At 44.9% G+C, this 17,102-nt stretch overlaps 1 protein-coding gene across 1 annotated transcript in view; it reads left to right on the top strand.

Annotated features, from left to right (window-relative positions):
* Positions 1 to 17,102, top strand: part of LOC124544808 (transcription termination factor 2) — a 317,601-nt gene that overhangs the window by 126,627 nt on the left and 173,872 nt on the right. The window contains exon 8 of the mRNA XM_047123494.1: positions 7,026 to 7,172. Coding sequence (XP_046979450.1) covers positions 7,026 to 7,172 — 147 coding nt within the window. The remainder of the gene's footprint in view (positions 1 to 7,025; positions 7,173 to 17,102) is intronic.

Genomic DNA, 17,102 nt, shown 5'->3' with positions numbered 1-17,102 from the left:
CTTCTGGCGCTACAAAGAGTTTCTCCCACCGTCCTTACGACTCGGTCCCGTTGCTCTCCCAATCGTGGAGACAACCAAATTTTTAGGCCTTACATTTGACAGGAAACTTAGCTGGTCTCCACATGTCATATTTGGCCGCCCGTTGTACCCGTTCTTTAAATGTCCTCCGTGTTCTCAGTGGTCTGTCGTGGGGAGCGGATCGAACCGTCCTACTTCGTCTATATCGGTCGATCGTCCGCTCCAACCTGGATTATAGGAGCTTCGTATACTCCTCTGCACGGCCATCCATCTTACGCCGCCTCAACTCCATACAACATCGGGGTTTACGACTTGCGATCGGAGCATTTTATACCGGTCCCGTAGAGAGTCTTCATGCTGACGCTGGCGAATTGCCACTCACCTACCGGCGCGATATACTGCTTTGTCGGTATGCCTGTCGGCTACTGTCAATGCCCGACCATCCGTCTTATCGTTCCTTTTTTGACGACTCTCTTGACCGTCAATACGGGTTGTATGTCTCTGCCCTGCTACCCCCTGGAGTTCGCTTTCGTCGCCTCCTTCAACACCTTAATTTTTCACTCCCTGCAACCTTTCGAGTGGGCGAGAGCCGCACGTCACCTTGGCTCCAGGCTCAGGTCCGCGTTCACCTTGACCTCAGCTCGCTCCCAAAAGAGGTCACCCCCGGTTCGGTCTACCACTCCCGTTTTTTGGAACTTCGTTCGAAGTTCATCGACATGACTTTCATTTATACAGATGGCTCTAAGACCAATGACGGGGTCGGGTGTTCCTTTATTGTCGGGGCACAAAGTTTCAAGTACCGGCTCCAAGGCCATTGTTCGGTCTTCACAGCTGAGCTCTTTGGCCTCTACCAGGCTGTTCTTTACATCTGCCGCCACCGACATTCTGCTTATGTCATCTGCTCAGATTCCCTGAGCGCCATCCAGAGCCTCAGTGATCCGTACCCGGTTCACCCTTTCGTACACCGGATCCAACGCTCTCTTCAGCAGCTGGTGGACGTCGGTTCTCCAGTTAGCTTTATGTGGGTTCCTGGCCATGTCGGTATCCCTGGGAACGAAGCTGCAGATGCCGCGGCCAACGCTGCGGTCCTCCAGCCTCGGACAGCTTCTTGTTGCGTCCCTTCGTCCGATTTTAGCAGGGTGATTTGTCGGCGCATCTTATCTCTGTGGCATGCCGATTGGGCTGCACTTACCGACAACAAGCTTCGGGCCTTAAAACCTCTTCCCGTGGCTTGGACGTCCTCCTCACGCCCTTCTCGGCGGGAGGAGGTCGTTTTAGCCCGGTTAAGAATTGGACACTGCCGGTTCAGCCATTGCCATCTGCTGACGGCTGCGCCGGCGCCGTTCTGCCCATGTGGGCACTTGCTGACGGTTAGACACATTTTAATGTCCTGTCCAGATCTTAACACACTGCGCCTCGATCTTAACCTGCCCAATACTTTCGATGCCATTTTAGCGGATGACCCACGAGCAGCTGCTCGTGTTCTTCGTTTTATCAATTTGACAAACCTCGCTAAGGACATTTGATGATGCTGTTTTTTAATCCTATGCCTGTCAGTCTGTCTTTTATCGTGTTTTCCCTTTTAGTTGTTGTGGTCCACTTGTGCCTCGCGGTGCATTCTTAGAGTAGTCAGGGCGCTAATGACCATTGAAGTTGTGCGCCCTAAAACCACACAAAAAAAAAAAAAAAAAAAAAAGAGAAAAAACTTAGGCTGAATCGCGGTGTCAATGCTCTTTACTCTTTGTTCGCGGTGTGGACATTCAGATATTTGCACAAAAATGGGCAGTCTACCGATACATCATCACAACCAAGTAAAACTGAGCGTGAATGATAGAAGAGTGGGTTAAGATCAACAGTATCTATTATACAGTTGCATAATTGACAGGTACTGCAAATTTGCTATGAAAAGACATAATACCTTACAGAAAAATGTAAAGATTTATTTGAAAATGAAAGAGCAAAAAATTACAATTATTGACAGACGAGATTCATTGATCTGTTCATCAAGAAGCACTTAGTGGTAGATTTGCAAGCATGGAGCACATACAGAAATTGGTGGTACCAATAGTAAAATTTCTGAACTTAAACACAATATTCCACAATCAGTTGCAATAGTTTTTTTATCCAACTGAAAGAATAATATGGAGACTTTATATATTACTGCACACAATGTCAGTGAAATTGAGGGGCATAGCTGGTACGATTTTTCAATTTATAACTCATTGTTGTTGAATTTAGGAAGGAAAAAGGAATGCAGTAATGAAGATTAGAACATGCAGAATTGATTGCAAACCTCCAATTTTAACTGGATTTGAATGCGCCGTGCCCACATTAAGACACCTCAAGGTGAGAAGAAATTTATTTCTAATTTGATGGGGATGGGTTTAAAAAGAAAATCACATTGTGGAAGGGACAAATTTGAAATTTCCCTAAGGTCAACTGCATTTGAGGAAACACGAGGTTTCAAGAATTCATTGTAGCATTGAAAGAATTGCAAGGATAATTTTCTAAATGTTTTGTGGATAGTGCCGATCTTGTATATCAAAATTATTTTTGACACATTTTGTTGCTTCCGTTAAAAAGGCCACTTTGCATGTGCAGATGTAACTGATTGACCTACGAGGTAATTTCCGTTTTAATGACAGATCTGTGTACATTAAAACCATCCAGCATGTCTACATTGTTTTCGTCGAATAGTGTTTCCATATCTCCATAATGCGGCTGCAACATTTTGAACATCATGTCCTGTGCATGTGAAAGACCTTTTATCAATTATGAAACTAAATAAGTCAAGATTACATGGGAACCTTTGTGCAAAAGTCTGTCAAATTGTCTGTTTCTGCTCATATGCTGATCTTTGTACCAGATAAAAATTAGATTATGTCTTCAGTGTGCCGAAAATATTTAAGTAATCTAAAATTGAATTTTGTTTGTGGTCTGTGTTGTATGCAATGCTGTTGCATAGCCATTTAAGTGCGGCTTGTTCGCAGTTTCCCTTTCTACCCCCTCCTCTCACTCACGCAGCATACTGCAGTGAAGGGTGCGACTGTGCAGCCAGATTGAGCACTATGGCGTTCCTGACAGGGCACAACTCACGAGCTGCATGTTTGATCGAACCTGTAATACGTGCTTCTGGGATTGAAGAGATCCACAGATTTGAATGACCTAAGAAAATGTTTCACAACTGCGGTGAGCTCAGTGATGCAGTACATTTATCATTGAATGTGGGATAAATTCAGCTACCGTCTAGACCAGTGGTGGTCAGCCTGGTCCCTACCAGCCACTAGTGGGCATTCCAACATTCATAGTGGGTGGTAGGAGCTTTAAAAACAGTTTCATTAGCTTTTAATAAAATTTTGACTTAAAGTATATGGTAAGTGGTTACTGTTAAATGCTTGCTGAAACTCAACTTTATAAATTTTATAAAATAAAGCTACTTCTCAACTTTATAAATCACCATTACTGTGCAACAAGTGGGCGGTTAGAAAATTTTACTACTAACAGAGCTACAAAAATAGGCGGTAGGTAAAAAAGGCTGACTACCCCCGGTCTAGACATTATCCTTGCAACCAGGAGAGGGCATATTGAACATCTGTGAATGTCAGTTTGTGTGCAATCAAGTGTAATTTATGGAATTAAAATGCACCATATAGTTCAGAAAATATAGCCAACTGAAACAGTGTCCATCGTTTTGAATGATCCTGTATTATTACATGAAACTTGTAAGATGTATAACATTCTTTTAAAATACTAGGCAGCAGGTCCTTCAATATGCAGTAAATGAAAAGAAAATGCAACAAGCATTCTCATTGGTAATTTCCTGCCCTCACTAATGGCATTCCTCTCGAAAATGCTACTTTCTGCCATGATTTTTTGCAAGTTTATTGCTGGAAAACACCTGACATCTTTGTAACATCCAATCACACCCTTTTAAGATTGATTAAGAAAAGACCAACACATCAACTTCAAGCTGGACATAGCCCAGTTCCACTTGAAACTGGTGCTTGTGTCCCTAAATGACATGGCTGGGAAAGATACATTATATTGTTTCTCGTATGTCTATAATTTTCATTTTTCAAAATTCTGAAAGTGCTTAGTTTAATCTTAAGGAAGTTTTGTAGTCTTCTCCTGCCTTGTGAGTTTATTTTGCCCCCTAGCTTTAAATCTATTTTCACCTTTTAGTGTGTTTCTGGGCAAGATTGGGAGGATAACTTCTGCCTGTGAAAGTCCCAGAGAGCTCCTTAACATATTTAGAGAGAGCTGCCAAGGGTCTAACAGAGGCCTTCCAAGCTTGTCCAGAAACAGATCTCCCATGCTTTGTTTCTCCAGTCACCCACCCACTATCTAGCCACAAACGAGTGGTCCTCTTGTGACTCAGTACCACCCAGGACTGGAGCAACTGAATCACATTCTCCACCAGTGTTTCAGCTACGTCTCATTGTGCCCTGAAATGAGAAGTATCCTACCCACCCATTCCACAGTGGTATTTCACAGTAACCTTTGCAATATCCTCATCTGTCCCTACTGCACCACTGCTCCCAACCCCTTGATTCACTGCTCATATCCCTGCAAGAGACCTGTATGTGAGACCTGCCCCAATCATCCTCCCATTACCACCTATTCCAGTCCTGTCACAACCAACTCCTACCCCATCAAAGGCAGGGCTATGTTTGAAACCAGTCATGTGATCTACAAACTAAGCTGCTGCCACTGTGTCACTTTCTACAGGGGCATGACAGCTAAGAAGCTATCTGTCCCCTGTAAGGCCACTGACAAACTGTGGCCAAGACCCTTTTAAACCATTCAGTTGCAGAACACACTGCCCAAATCGATTTGCTTCACTTTGATGACTGCTCCTTAGCTCATGCCATCTGGATCCTTCGTATCATCACCAGCTTTTCTGAATTGTGCAGATGGGAACTCTCCTTACAACATATTCTGTGTTCACTGCTCCCACTCCTGTACTACACACACCTTCTATCTCGCAAACCTAGCTACATAGTTCTTTCCCCTCCTCTACTTCTCCCTTATCCCTTCTGCCCTCCTCCCTCCCTCTTGCCCACCTCCCTCCCCAAAGAGCCTGCTGACACTGCATGTAGCAGCCCTATCCTATCTCAATGGTGTCGCTGCATGCCCCCACAAGCAGAACTACACCTTACCCCATCCTTCCCCTTCCCCTCCCCTCCCCTCCCCTTCCCCCTCCCCACCCCATACCTCTTCCCCACCTCAGCTTATGTTAGTTGCAGTCAGGTCTTATTACCTGGGAACAATAGCCACAAGTGTGTGCACATGTGCATGGTGTGAGGATGCGCATGCAAGTACGTGTGTGCATTTATACTTCGGAAGTAGGATTTTGTCTGAAGCTTTAGTGCTCTTTTTCATTTTGTCTGTATGTGACTTAACATTTCTTCTGTATGGTGAGTAGCATTTTCTCGTTTACATATTGCAGTCAGGAACAAGGAAAGAAATTTAACCTGTATCCTTGTATTGTAGTCCCTGCAGTTTCTAAGTTGTCGATGTTTTCTTGTATGTTGATTGCCTACTGTGGTGAAATTAGTCAATGTGCTGTCCAATATGGGCCTTGTAAACTGACAGGTAGGGAGTAACAAAAGTTAATACGAAATTAACATTTACAGCAGTTTTCGAAAATAAATTTATTTGAAGTCTCCTTTTTTTATTTTTTTGGTGGAATGGAGTGAGCAGTAGCCATGAATCAGCTGGTAATCTCTCTGCAAAGGTCCATAAAACACATAATTTCTCAGAAACCTGTTTTAATAGGCAGTTAAGCAACATTTTGTAGAAAGTGACATCGCTTTGCATCTAGAAACATCAGTCCAAAGTTGGTTCAGAGATTTTGATGTGGTCCATCTCCCCATGTATCCAGCTGTGGATTCCTCTGATGGGATTCAGTGGTGTCCTGTGAATTTTACCCAGCTCTCCAGTTGGGAAGTAGTGTGTTCCTTATTGTTTGCAATAGAACTAACAAAATTGTGCCTGGACTTCAGTCATGGAGCAGGTAGTTGTATGCTGTGATGAGGTTGTTTGTGTTACCATATATGTTTGAATTCTGAACTATCTCTACTCCACAACAGTGTTTTGTATTTCGCCATTTTGTGCTGACTCCCATGTGGCTTTCGCATACTATCAATCATTGATGAGCAAATAAAATGAATAAAATACAACTGGCATTCAGCTGAAATTGACCAATTAGATACAGTGCAAATGTAAGCATTAGACTACTCTACAGGTCAGTCTGTTACCATACCCTTTATTTGGTATTCACGTTGGTTGGCTTCACCAACTTAGAATCAATTTATCACATTTCATGCTATCATAGATTTTGGGCTACCCTACAATCAGTCTATCACCACAACCAAATCGGATCAATTTCAGGCAAATGCTAGTTTGGTGTACTTACTTTAGTGACCCATGTATATTTGTTGGCCCTCTGCTCATGCACTACATAATTTTGACTAGGCAAATTTCAATTATATCAATCTTTTCAGTGCCCAGTAAGAAGAAATTGATGATTCTGATTCAGAAGGCATAATGAATGCATTCTGCAACATCATACAAATTTATTGCATTTACCATAACAAAGCTATGATTTTCCAAAAATGTGTTAAAACAGCAGTGCATGTGCTCCACCCAGGGTTACTGAGGCATATCTCGGATACGTTAAGATGTACTGTATACTTGAATTTTTGAAATTTCATTTATTGATACCCTTTTACTTTATTTTTTTTTCTCCCAGAAAACTAAATTTATCAAAATTTTAAATGATTTCTGTATTGTAGTATGTCTACAAATTGGCAATTTCTGTTGTTTGAAAAAACGTATTGGTTGAAATTGAGTACCTGCCATAAAAATGGTTTTGGAAGAGGAATACAGGTCATACAATTTGCAGAAGTACTTAGTATTGTCAAAAAAATGTCTGCATAGCATGAAAGTGGTGCATTGAGCAGGTTTTATGCTTTAAATTATTTGTACGTTTATATGAATTTCAGCTGATGACATGGGCTTGGGTAAAACACTTACAATGATCAGCCTGATTTTGAAGAGTCTTGAGGAAGATGAACGTGACAGCTCTGATAGCGAGAATTCTGATGACTCCCAGGCCGAAGAAGAATGGATGCAAAGCAAAGACAGAAGATGTAAGTTTTCCTTTGACATAAAGTAAAAACAATGTAATGTCAAGAGACCATACAAAGCAGAACTCAATTATCCTTGGAGTTCTGGCTAGTCCCCCCAGCGGGTCCGGGGATAAGAATAGGCCCGAGGTATTCCTGCCTGTCGTAAGAGGCGACTAAAAGGAGTCTCTCAAGTTTCGGCCATTATGTGATGGTCCCCTGTAGGGTTTGACCTCCATTCTTCAACATTTTCCCGAAGAGCGAGCCAGTTGGGAAAGGGCACCTTATGTGTTGCATCGTGCCCATCGTGCATTGAGATCTTTAGCCCTCTTTCTTGACATTGCATTTCAGTCCCGCTCATTCTCCATCTCTTGGGTGAGGACATCTTCCTGGGTGTGTTTTCCACCTTGCACTATGCAGTGTCGCTTTCTGCGTCGGCAATGGCCATGGACTTCTTTACACATGATATTCAGCACGGTAGCCAGTCCGTTGTGGTGGGGCCGCCATGTACCCTGTTGCTTGTAGCCCCATGATCACACAGGGATCACTCTGCTGATGCCTGCGCCGTTAGCTCCCCACTTATTCCAAGGGGTAGGTGCCCATCCCCCTGGGGCATCAGGACTCCCGGCAATGGCCGTCCTGCCAGGTAGCCTTTGCTGCGGCTGGGTGGCACCCATGGAGAGGGCCCCTGGTCGGAGTGGGTGGCATCAGGGCAGATGACACGCGATGAAGTGTAGTCCATCATCTCTTGCTGGTGGTGAAACGCCAGCAGTCTCTAAGCGTTCACGAGCTCAATTCAGCGCACAGAAGTACGACCACAAATAATTCCCCTCCCTGGCCACACCATGGGAGGAACCTCAGGCTAAGGATGGCAGCGGATCTTCTTCACCCCGATACCTTGCATGCTCAAGAGCTCATGGGGAATCTTTCAGGACGATGAAGCCTCAGTTTTTTGTTGAGCATTTAGAGGACAAGTTTGGGGACGTGGAGAGCGTGTCCAAAATGAGATCTGGGTCAGTCTTGATCAAAACAGCATCGAGGTCCAGTCACGGGCGTTACTCGCTTGTTACAAACTGGGGGATGTTTCTGTAACCATCGCACCCCATAAGAACTTAAATATGGTCCAGGGTGTTATATATCACAGGGACCTTCTTTTCGGCGTGTCCACCGGGGTCAGAGGGATATCAGGTTGCCACCGGTGCCTTCATCTTGGCCTTTGAGGGTGATACATTGCCCGAGAAGATCAAAGTGATGGTCTACTGCGGTGATGTAAAGCCCCATATCCCTCCCCCAATGTAGTGCTTTAAGTGCTGGAAGTTCGGCCATATGTCGTCTCGCTGTACTTCCAGCATCACACATAGAGATTGTGGACGCCCATCACATCCCAATACTCTGTTCCCTATCTCCCATCTGTGTCAGCTGCGGAGAGCACCATTCACCTTGCTTACCAGACTGCAGGATTCTCCAGAAAGAAAGGAAAGTCATGGAGTACAAGACTCTGGACCGATTGACCTACACTGAGGCTAAGAGAAAATTTGAACACCTGCATCCTGTATGTATGACATCGTCTTACGCCGCCACTACAACAGTTTTGGCACCATCAGCTCTGCCAACCCCAGTCACCTCTCAGAGCCGGAAGACTACACCTGCTCCCTTGGTGGTGGTGGTGGTGGTGGTGGTGGTTGTGGTGGGGAGGGGGAGGCATTTCCCTCCTCGTTGCACCTGCACCACCTACTTCGGGAGCAACACCCCCGCAACCTTCGGGGACATACGTCTCCACTTCTGAGCCGGAGAAGCGTAAGTCTTCTGCGGCTTCTCTCGCTAAGAAGGGGTCCCTCCCTTTCCAGGTTTCTGCTTGTGGGAAAGATGACACCTGCCAGTGGCTGAAGAGCTCAAAAGCAGCTGGTCTCATGGCTTCACGCTCATCCTCAGTCCCAGAGACTGAGCCAGTGAAGTCCTCCCAGCCACGAATCCCAAGGAGCAGCGAGAGAAATCCAAAAAGAAGACCCCAAAGTCCAAAGGAAGTTGCAGTGGCACCCACACCACCGCTACCTACAAGCTCTGTGTCTCAGGATAGGGTGGAATTCTGGAATCTGCTGAGGACCTAGATCTCGCCAGACCTACAGACAAAATGGATAGAGACTGCTCAGGCAGCAGGTGATGCTGTGGCGTAAACTGCCTCATTGAATGTTCCGTGCCTTCCCAGTCTCATGACGATGTCGTCTTCCAGTGGAATTGCGACGTTTTTTCCACCGCTTGGCTGAGCTATGGCAACTGTTAAGCTTTACACCTGCCATCTGCATTGCCCTACAGGAGACCTGGTTCCCGGTAATGCTGACTCCTGCCCCCCCACGGCTATAAGGGATATTACGGGAACCATAGCGACTATAATCGAGTGTTAGGTGGAGTTTCTGTTTAGGTCCTAAACTAAATCTGTACTGACACTGTGCCCCTTCAAACCCCTCTTGAAGCTGTGGCTGTCAGAATAAGGACGACGCAGGAAATAACCGTCTGCAATGTGTATCTTCCTCCAGATCTTGCAGTACCCCTGAATGTATTAGCTGCATTTATTGATTAACTCCCTAAACCTTTCCTACTTTTGGGAGATTTTAACACCCATAACCCCTTGTGGGGTGGCACCATGCTTACTGGCCGAGGCAGAGGTGTTGAAACTTTACTGTCTCAGTTCGACCTCTGCCTCTTAAATACTGGGGCTGCCACACATTTCAGCATGGCTAATAATAGTTACTCAGCCATTGATTTATCAATTTGCAGCCCAGGACTTCTCCCATCTATCCACTGTAGAGCACATGACGACCTGTCTGGTAGTGACCATTTCCCCATCTTCTCCTGTCACTGCTCCAGCGTCAGGCGCATGGATGCCTGCCCAGATGGGCTTTAAACAAGGCAGATTGGAAAACTTTCACCTCTGCTGTAGCTGTTGAATCTCCCCCACACGGTAATATCGATGTCATGGTTGAGCAGGTAACTGCAACAATTGTTTCTGCTTCAGAACATGTGATCCCTCACTCTTTAGGGTGCCCCCAGTGTAAAGCAGTCCCTTGGTGGTCACAGAAGCAATTAAGGAGCATCGGGAAGCTGTACAACGGCATTAGTAGTCCCTTCCCTGGAGCATATCATAGCCTTTAAATGGCTCCGTGTTTGCGTTTGCCTACTTATCAAACGATGAAAGCAGGAGTGTTGGGAGAGAGATGTCTCGACCATTTGGCACCATACGTCATCTTCCCAAGTCTGGGTAAAGATCAAATGTCTTTTTGGGCACCAGATGCCATAAATGGCGTGTTATCTATAGACGCACATGCGATTGCCAAGCACTTGACTAAGCACTATGCTCGATCCTCTGCATTGGAGAATTACCCACCAGCCTTTCGCACTCTCAAACGGCAGCTTGAAAGGAACATCCTCTCATTCACTACACGCCACAGTGAATCCTATAATGCCCCATTTACAGAGTGGGAGCTCCTCAGTGCCCTTGCACATTACTCCGACACAGCTCCTGGGCCTGATCGGATCCACAGCCAGATGATTAAACATCTCTCATCTGACTATAAGCGACATATCCTTATCATCTTCAACCCGATCTGGTGTGAAGGTGTCTTTCCATCGCAATGGCGGGAGGGCTCCACCATTCCAGTGCTCCAACCCGTTAAAAACCCACCTGATATGGTAGCTATCGGCCCATCGGCCTCACCAACTTTCTTTGTAAGCTGCTGGAACATATGGTGCGTCAGTGGTTGGGCTGGGTCCTGGAGTCACGTGACGTTCTGGCTCCATGTAAGGGTGGCTTCTGCCAGGGTCGCTCTACCGCTGATAACCTTGTGTCCCTCAAGTCTGTCATCTGAACAGTCTTGTTTGGATGCCAACACCTGGTTGCCATCTTTTTTGACTTACATAGAACATACGACACGACCTGGCGACATCATATCCTTGCCACGTTGTATGAGTGGGGTCTCCGGGGCCCGCTCCCGATTTTTATCCAAAATTTCCTGTCGCTCAGTACTTTCCATGTCCAAGTTGGTGTTGGTGCCTCCTATAGTTTCGTCCATATCCAGGAGAATGGAGCCCCGCAGGGCTCCATATTGAGTGTGTCTCTATTTTTAGTGGCTATGAACGGTCTAGCAGCTGCTGTAGGGCCGTCGGGCTCACCTTCTGTGTATGCGGATGACTTCTGCATTTCGTACTGCTGCTCCAGTACTGGTGTTGCTGAGTGGCGCCTACAGGGAGCCATTCACAAGGCAGGCGCAGTCATGCGCTCTAGCCCACGGCTTCCAGTTTTCAGCCACAAAGTCATGTGTCATGCACTTCTGTCAGCATCGTACCGTTCATCTGCACTCATAACTTTACCTTCATGACGATCCACTCATTGTAGTGGAGACATATCGTTTCTTAGGACTGGTTTTCAGCATTCAATTGACGTGGCTTCCTCATCTTGGTCAGCTTAAGATGACATGCTGGCAGCACCTCAATGCCCTCTGTTGCCTGAGCAACACCAATTGGGGTGCAGATCGCTCTACGCTGCTGCGGCTCTACAGAGCCATTGTCCAGTCCCGAATTGACTATGGTAGTGTGGTTTATGGTTTGGCAGCGCCCTCAGCATTGCATTTACTCAACCCTGTGCACCACTGCGGGATTCGACTAGCAGCAGGAGCTTTTAGAACGAGTCTGGTGACCAGCCTACTGGTGCAGATCAGACGTGCACAACTGCTTGCCAGTTATGCTGCACACATTTGTAGTTCTCCTGAGCATCCGTATTACCGTCTCCTTTTCCTGTCCACGGCGGTCTATATCCTGCATCAGTGGCCCAGGTTGGGGCTAGTGATTGTGGTCCGCGTGCGGTCCCTTCTCTCCGAACTGGAGCCTTTCTCTTTACCACCTCTACTTGCGGTCTGTTCACATACGCTTCCATGGTGTACGCCTCAGCCGCAGCTTCGTCTGGACCTTTTGCATGGCTCTAAGGAGTCCATTAACCCCGTTGCTCTCCGCTGTCACTTTCTCCCGATTCTTGACTTGTTCCAGGGCTGTGACGTGGTGTACACCGATGGCTGATGGTCACATAGGCTTTGGGTACGTTCATGGAGGACATATTGAACAGCACTCCCTGCCAGATGGCTACAGTGTTTTCACTGCTCATGCCCTGGTGCGTCATTTCTGCTGTGTACTGACTCATTGAACAGCCTACAAGCTATTGACCAGTGCTACCCTGTGCCCATCTGAAATTCAGCATCTCTGCTATCTCATGAGTAGCAACTATCCTGTTCAGAATATTGTTACTTTCCATTCTGGATTTTTCCAGAGTTTTTGAGTTAACTTGTGTGTGTTTTACCATGCGATATGCTCAGACAAAATGGCCGATGAGTTGTTAGTGTCATGGCTTCATAATTTTGCGCCCTGTTTTTGAAACCCAATTATTGTTTTATTTTTATTGTTTCTATTTATCTGCCAATGTCTGTAGAAGGTTATTACACAAATGTTTCTTATCAAATTACGGGATACAAGGGTATTATACACTCCGTCTTCAGGCCACGAGTGGCCTACCGGGACCATCAGACCGCTGTGTCATCCTCAGTGGAGGATGCGAATAGGAGGGCCGTGGGGTCAGCACACTGCTCTCCTGGCCGTTATGATGGTATTCTTGACCGAACCTGCTGCTCTTTCTGTGCGGCTGGTCCCGGCGGAGGTTCGAGTCCTCCCTCGGGCATGGGTGTGTGTGTTTGTCCTTAGGATAATTTAGGTTAAGTAGTGTGTAAGGTTAGGGACTGATGACCTAAGCAGTTAAGTCCCATAAGATTCTACACACATTTGAACATTTTTTGCTGCTCTTTGGTCGAGTAGCTCCTCAATTGACATCACGAGGCTGAGTGCACCCCGAAAAATGGCAACAGCACATGGCGGCCTGGATGGTCAAGGGTAATATACACACATCAAAAAAAGTTTTGCATCACCTCAGTTCCAAGACTTCCGAAACCTGTACAGAAAATTGGAATAGAGATCAACATAAACATCATTTCCGCCCTTTTTATTGCTCATGAAAGCCACACATTGCATGTTGCACGACCACACAGCATGACCCCCAGAGGTGGTGGCCCAGACTGCTGTACACACCGGTACCTGTAATACCTTCCTGTATTCGTAGCGGCATACTAGTCTCAAGTTCATCAAGGCACTGTTGACCAGATTGTCCTACTCCTCAAAAGCGATTCGGCATAGATCCCTCAGTGGTTGGTGGGTCACATCGTCCATAAATAGCCCTTTTCAGTCCATCCCAGGCGTGTTCGATAGCGTTCATGTCTGGAGAACGTGCTGGCCACTCCAGTCTAGCGATGTCATTACCCTGAAGGAAGTCAATCGCAAGTTGTGCACGATGGGTGCGCAAAAATTCGTCCATGAAGACGAATTCCTCGCCAATATGCTGCCAATATGGTTGCACTATCAGTCGGAGTATGGCATTCACGTATCATACAGCTGTTATGACACTTTCCATGACCAACAGTGGCGTACGTTGCCCCCACATAATACCACCCCAAAACAGCAAGAACCTCCACCTTGCTGCACTCGCTGGACAGTGTGTCTAAGGCATTCAGCCTGACCGGGTTGCCTCCAGACAAGTCTCTGACGATTGTCTGGTTGAAGGCATGTGTGACATTCATTGGTGAAGAGAACATGGTGCCAATCCTAATCGGTCCATTCGGCATGTTGTTGGGCCCGTCTGTACCGTGCTGCATGGTGTCGTGGTTGCAAAGATGGACTTCACCATGGACATCGGGAGTGAAGCTGTGCATCATGCAGCCAATTGCGCACAGTTTGAGTCGTAACACAATGTCCTCTGGCTGCACAAAAAGCGTTATTCAACAAGGTGGTGGTGTTGTCAGGGTTCCTCCGATCCATAATCCGTAGGTAGTGGTCATCCAGTGCAGTAGTAGCCCTTGGGCACCCTGAGCGAGGAATGTCATCGACAGTTCCTGTTGCTCTGTTTATACTTCAGGAAGATTTGGTGCACTCACTTGGATGATACAGATCATAGAATGTTTAAAACACAGATAGTCTCAACAAGAGCATCATGCAAAGGCAGGTTGGCCACAATGACATTTCTTCTTATGACTCTGACCCAGGAAAGAAACATTTTTTAAATTGGTGAAGATTTTGCACATTTGTAACAAATTTGTGGCAAACCATGCATAATGGATCATTTTTCCAAAAACTGACACTTGTAATTGATCATGAATCAAGATACAGTACAGGAATTTCATTGAAGAATAGTTCAGATATTTATCTCATATATGGTACTTCAGAAGTGATGGTCAATAATTCACACATTGAAAGTATAGGCTAAAAGTAGCTAAAAAGCTCCAATCAACATGGGTCCACAAATCAGCCGTTTTGGAGATGCGACACATTTTCTGCTGCGGTTCAGCAGTGTCTAGGAACATATGGTGTCTCTACTCACAGACAACAGCAAGTGGGAAGTTATCGATGCTGTGTTTTGGTTTGTGAAAGTGTTGCAAGACAGATGTATTATCAATGCACTACTGGAAGCAGGCAGTTCTGTTTCTTGGCATTCCACATTGAAATTAGTGGTTATCATTGAGCAAGTTTTGGAGCTGACGAACGAAATGAATTTTGTTGATAATGAAGAACTATACCATGAAGGGAAAGCAGAAGGTGGTTCAGTGGAAGAAATCATGACTAGTGAATGCTAAAATGGTCATAACACTTTGGAAATGTCCGTGTTACAGACAATCTGTGCTTCATCTGTTCCCGATGAGTATTACGAACCAGTTACAAAATGATTGAACTACGGCACTATACCCCCGAAGTAAAAGTGAAGGCGGTAGCGCTAGCCAGGAATCATCCAAATTGTAACCTACAAACACTGCAATAAAATGGAGCAACAACAGCCCTGAAAAGGAAGAAGGACCTAAAATTGTGAGAAATTGAAATCATTAAAGGAGGGACAAGGTACAACAAATACCAGGCAATAAATAAGTGGACATACGACTTATTTGTCGAATCTTGTCTTTGTAACAAAAATGTAACAACAAGAATACTCCAGGAGTGGGCTGCAGGTGCAGCACTTCAATATATGACCAACAAGGAATTTACGTATGCTGCATCGTTATCTTGGGCAAGGAATTTCAAATTGGAATATAAAGTTCCTCAACGGCATGTCACTAAATACGTCTTCCACAAGGAGGTAGAAAATATAGATGATGTGTAGAAAATGGCGGCTCTTTTTGAAACGCAAATGGTGTCCCTTATGACCAGTTTTAATTGTGATTATGTGATCAACACTAATCAAACAGGATGCGATTATCGTGTGAACATTCAATGCATGTTATCGCATAAGGGAGAGAACAGAACCCTTGCCGCAGTTGGTAGTAAAAAAAATATTAACACATTCGTACACAGCGCAGTATGCCATCACAGCCTCTGGAAAAGTGTTGCCTAAGGTTTTCCTGTGTTTACAAGAAATGAATGCTACATTTGGTCCTCAGGTTATAGAAGAGGTCAGTCGCTTAACTGACTCGTTGAAAAATGTTTACATTACTTGCTCCAAATCTGGGAAATTGACAAATGTGATTTACAGAACATTTATTGAGAATGTTTTAAAACGGTACGATGCTGATAAGAAGTTTTGTCTAATACTGGATTCCTGAGGTGGACAAACTAATACTCTAATGTATGACACCATGTTTATAGATGAGGAGGGTCATCCGACATGTATGGTAAAAGTAAAACCTCCAACTGCACACCTGTGTAAGCTGTGTGATGTTTATTTCTATCACCAGGTTAAAATCTTTATTTCGTTGGGTCAGAATTTCATTGTGCTTCTGAAGACCTAGTCGGAATTGCACAACCGCATTGATGCAATAACTATTCACAGCATAATTCACAACCAACTTTCAGCACCGACTTTTCAGGCAATGATATCGTATGCATGGTACACATCAAAATTGATTTCCGAAAAAGACATAATTTTAAATGTAAATCAAGTTTGTTTTCCACCCACTCTTCGGGAGGTACATCGTAGCTGTCGAAAGATTTCATTGATTAGTTCCTCTTGGTGCCACGAGTATATTTGTTTCAAATGTTTATATGACAGGTACCATCCACCTACTTCTTCGAAGAAAAGTGAGGACATGTAACAATGATTAGAAAAGCCATTGTAAAGTGACCAGGAGTAACAATGTAGTTTTTTACTGTCCCAGGAGGTTTGATAAATTTATTTGCCTAACTCTTTACCTTTCCTTATTGATTTACTTAACCTATTAATCCTCCTATGAGATATGGAAAAATACAAACGAGAAGAGTAACATCCTCTAGATTTCCTCAAGATTCGAACCCACACTCTTCACTTCCAAGCTAGTTACCTTGGCCATTGTACTATTGGTGCTCTCGGTGAAAAGTGTTTACCATGTGGATACATAAGCTGCAGTTGTATAAGTTTCTTTCCTCGATTTCTGGAAAAGTATGCATTTGTGAACCCCATACCTGATATTTACAATTATCTATCAATCCCCCCCAATTTTGATCGATTGCTTGTCATAACCTTTAGGGGTGATTTTCTCAAAAACAGGAGGGTTTTGAGCCAGGGTATCTTAGAGTCCTTTGTTTTAGGTTGTACACAAGTGAGCTGCCAAATTTGAACCAAATCGGTTGGCCGTGTCTGAGGCCTTCCCCTTGTTAGATAGTGGTCTTGTGTGAATGAGTTGTGTCTGAGTGATTGTGTTAATGTGTGTTGTTCTTGTTTTCTGACAAAAGCTATGACTGAAAATTTAGTTGTGAGAGGGCGATTGTCTTTTCTATGTGCCTGTCTGTGGCTCAGCAATCATCTTTACGGTGAGTTGCTACCTATTCTCATTATTATTGATCTTCAGAGTATTTGAACAAGTTATCTGTTGATGGACTGATCGCTGTGGTCTCATTCCATCGACA

This window comes from Schistocerca americana, chromosome 8, assembly GCF_021461395.2.
Source record: "Schistocerca americana isolate TAMUIC-IGC-003095 chromosome 8, iqSchAmer2.1, whole genome shotgun sequence".
Lineage (NCBI taxonomy): Eukaryota > Metazoa > Arthropoda > Insecta > Orthoptera > Acrididae > Schistocerca > Schistocerca americana.
Note: the sequence above shows the minus strand (reverse complement) of the source record. Positions and strands in the feature narration are given on the sequence as shown.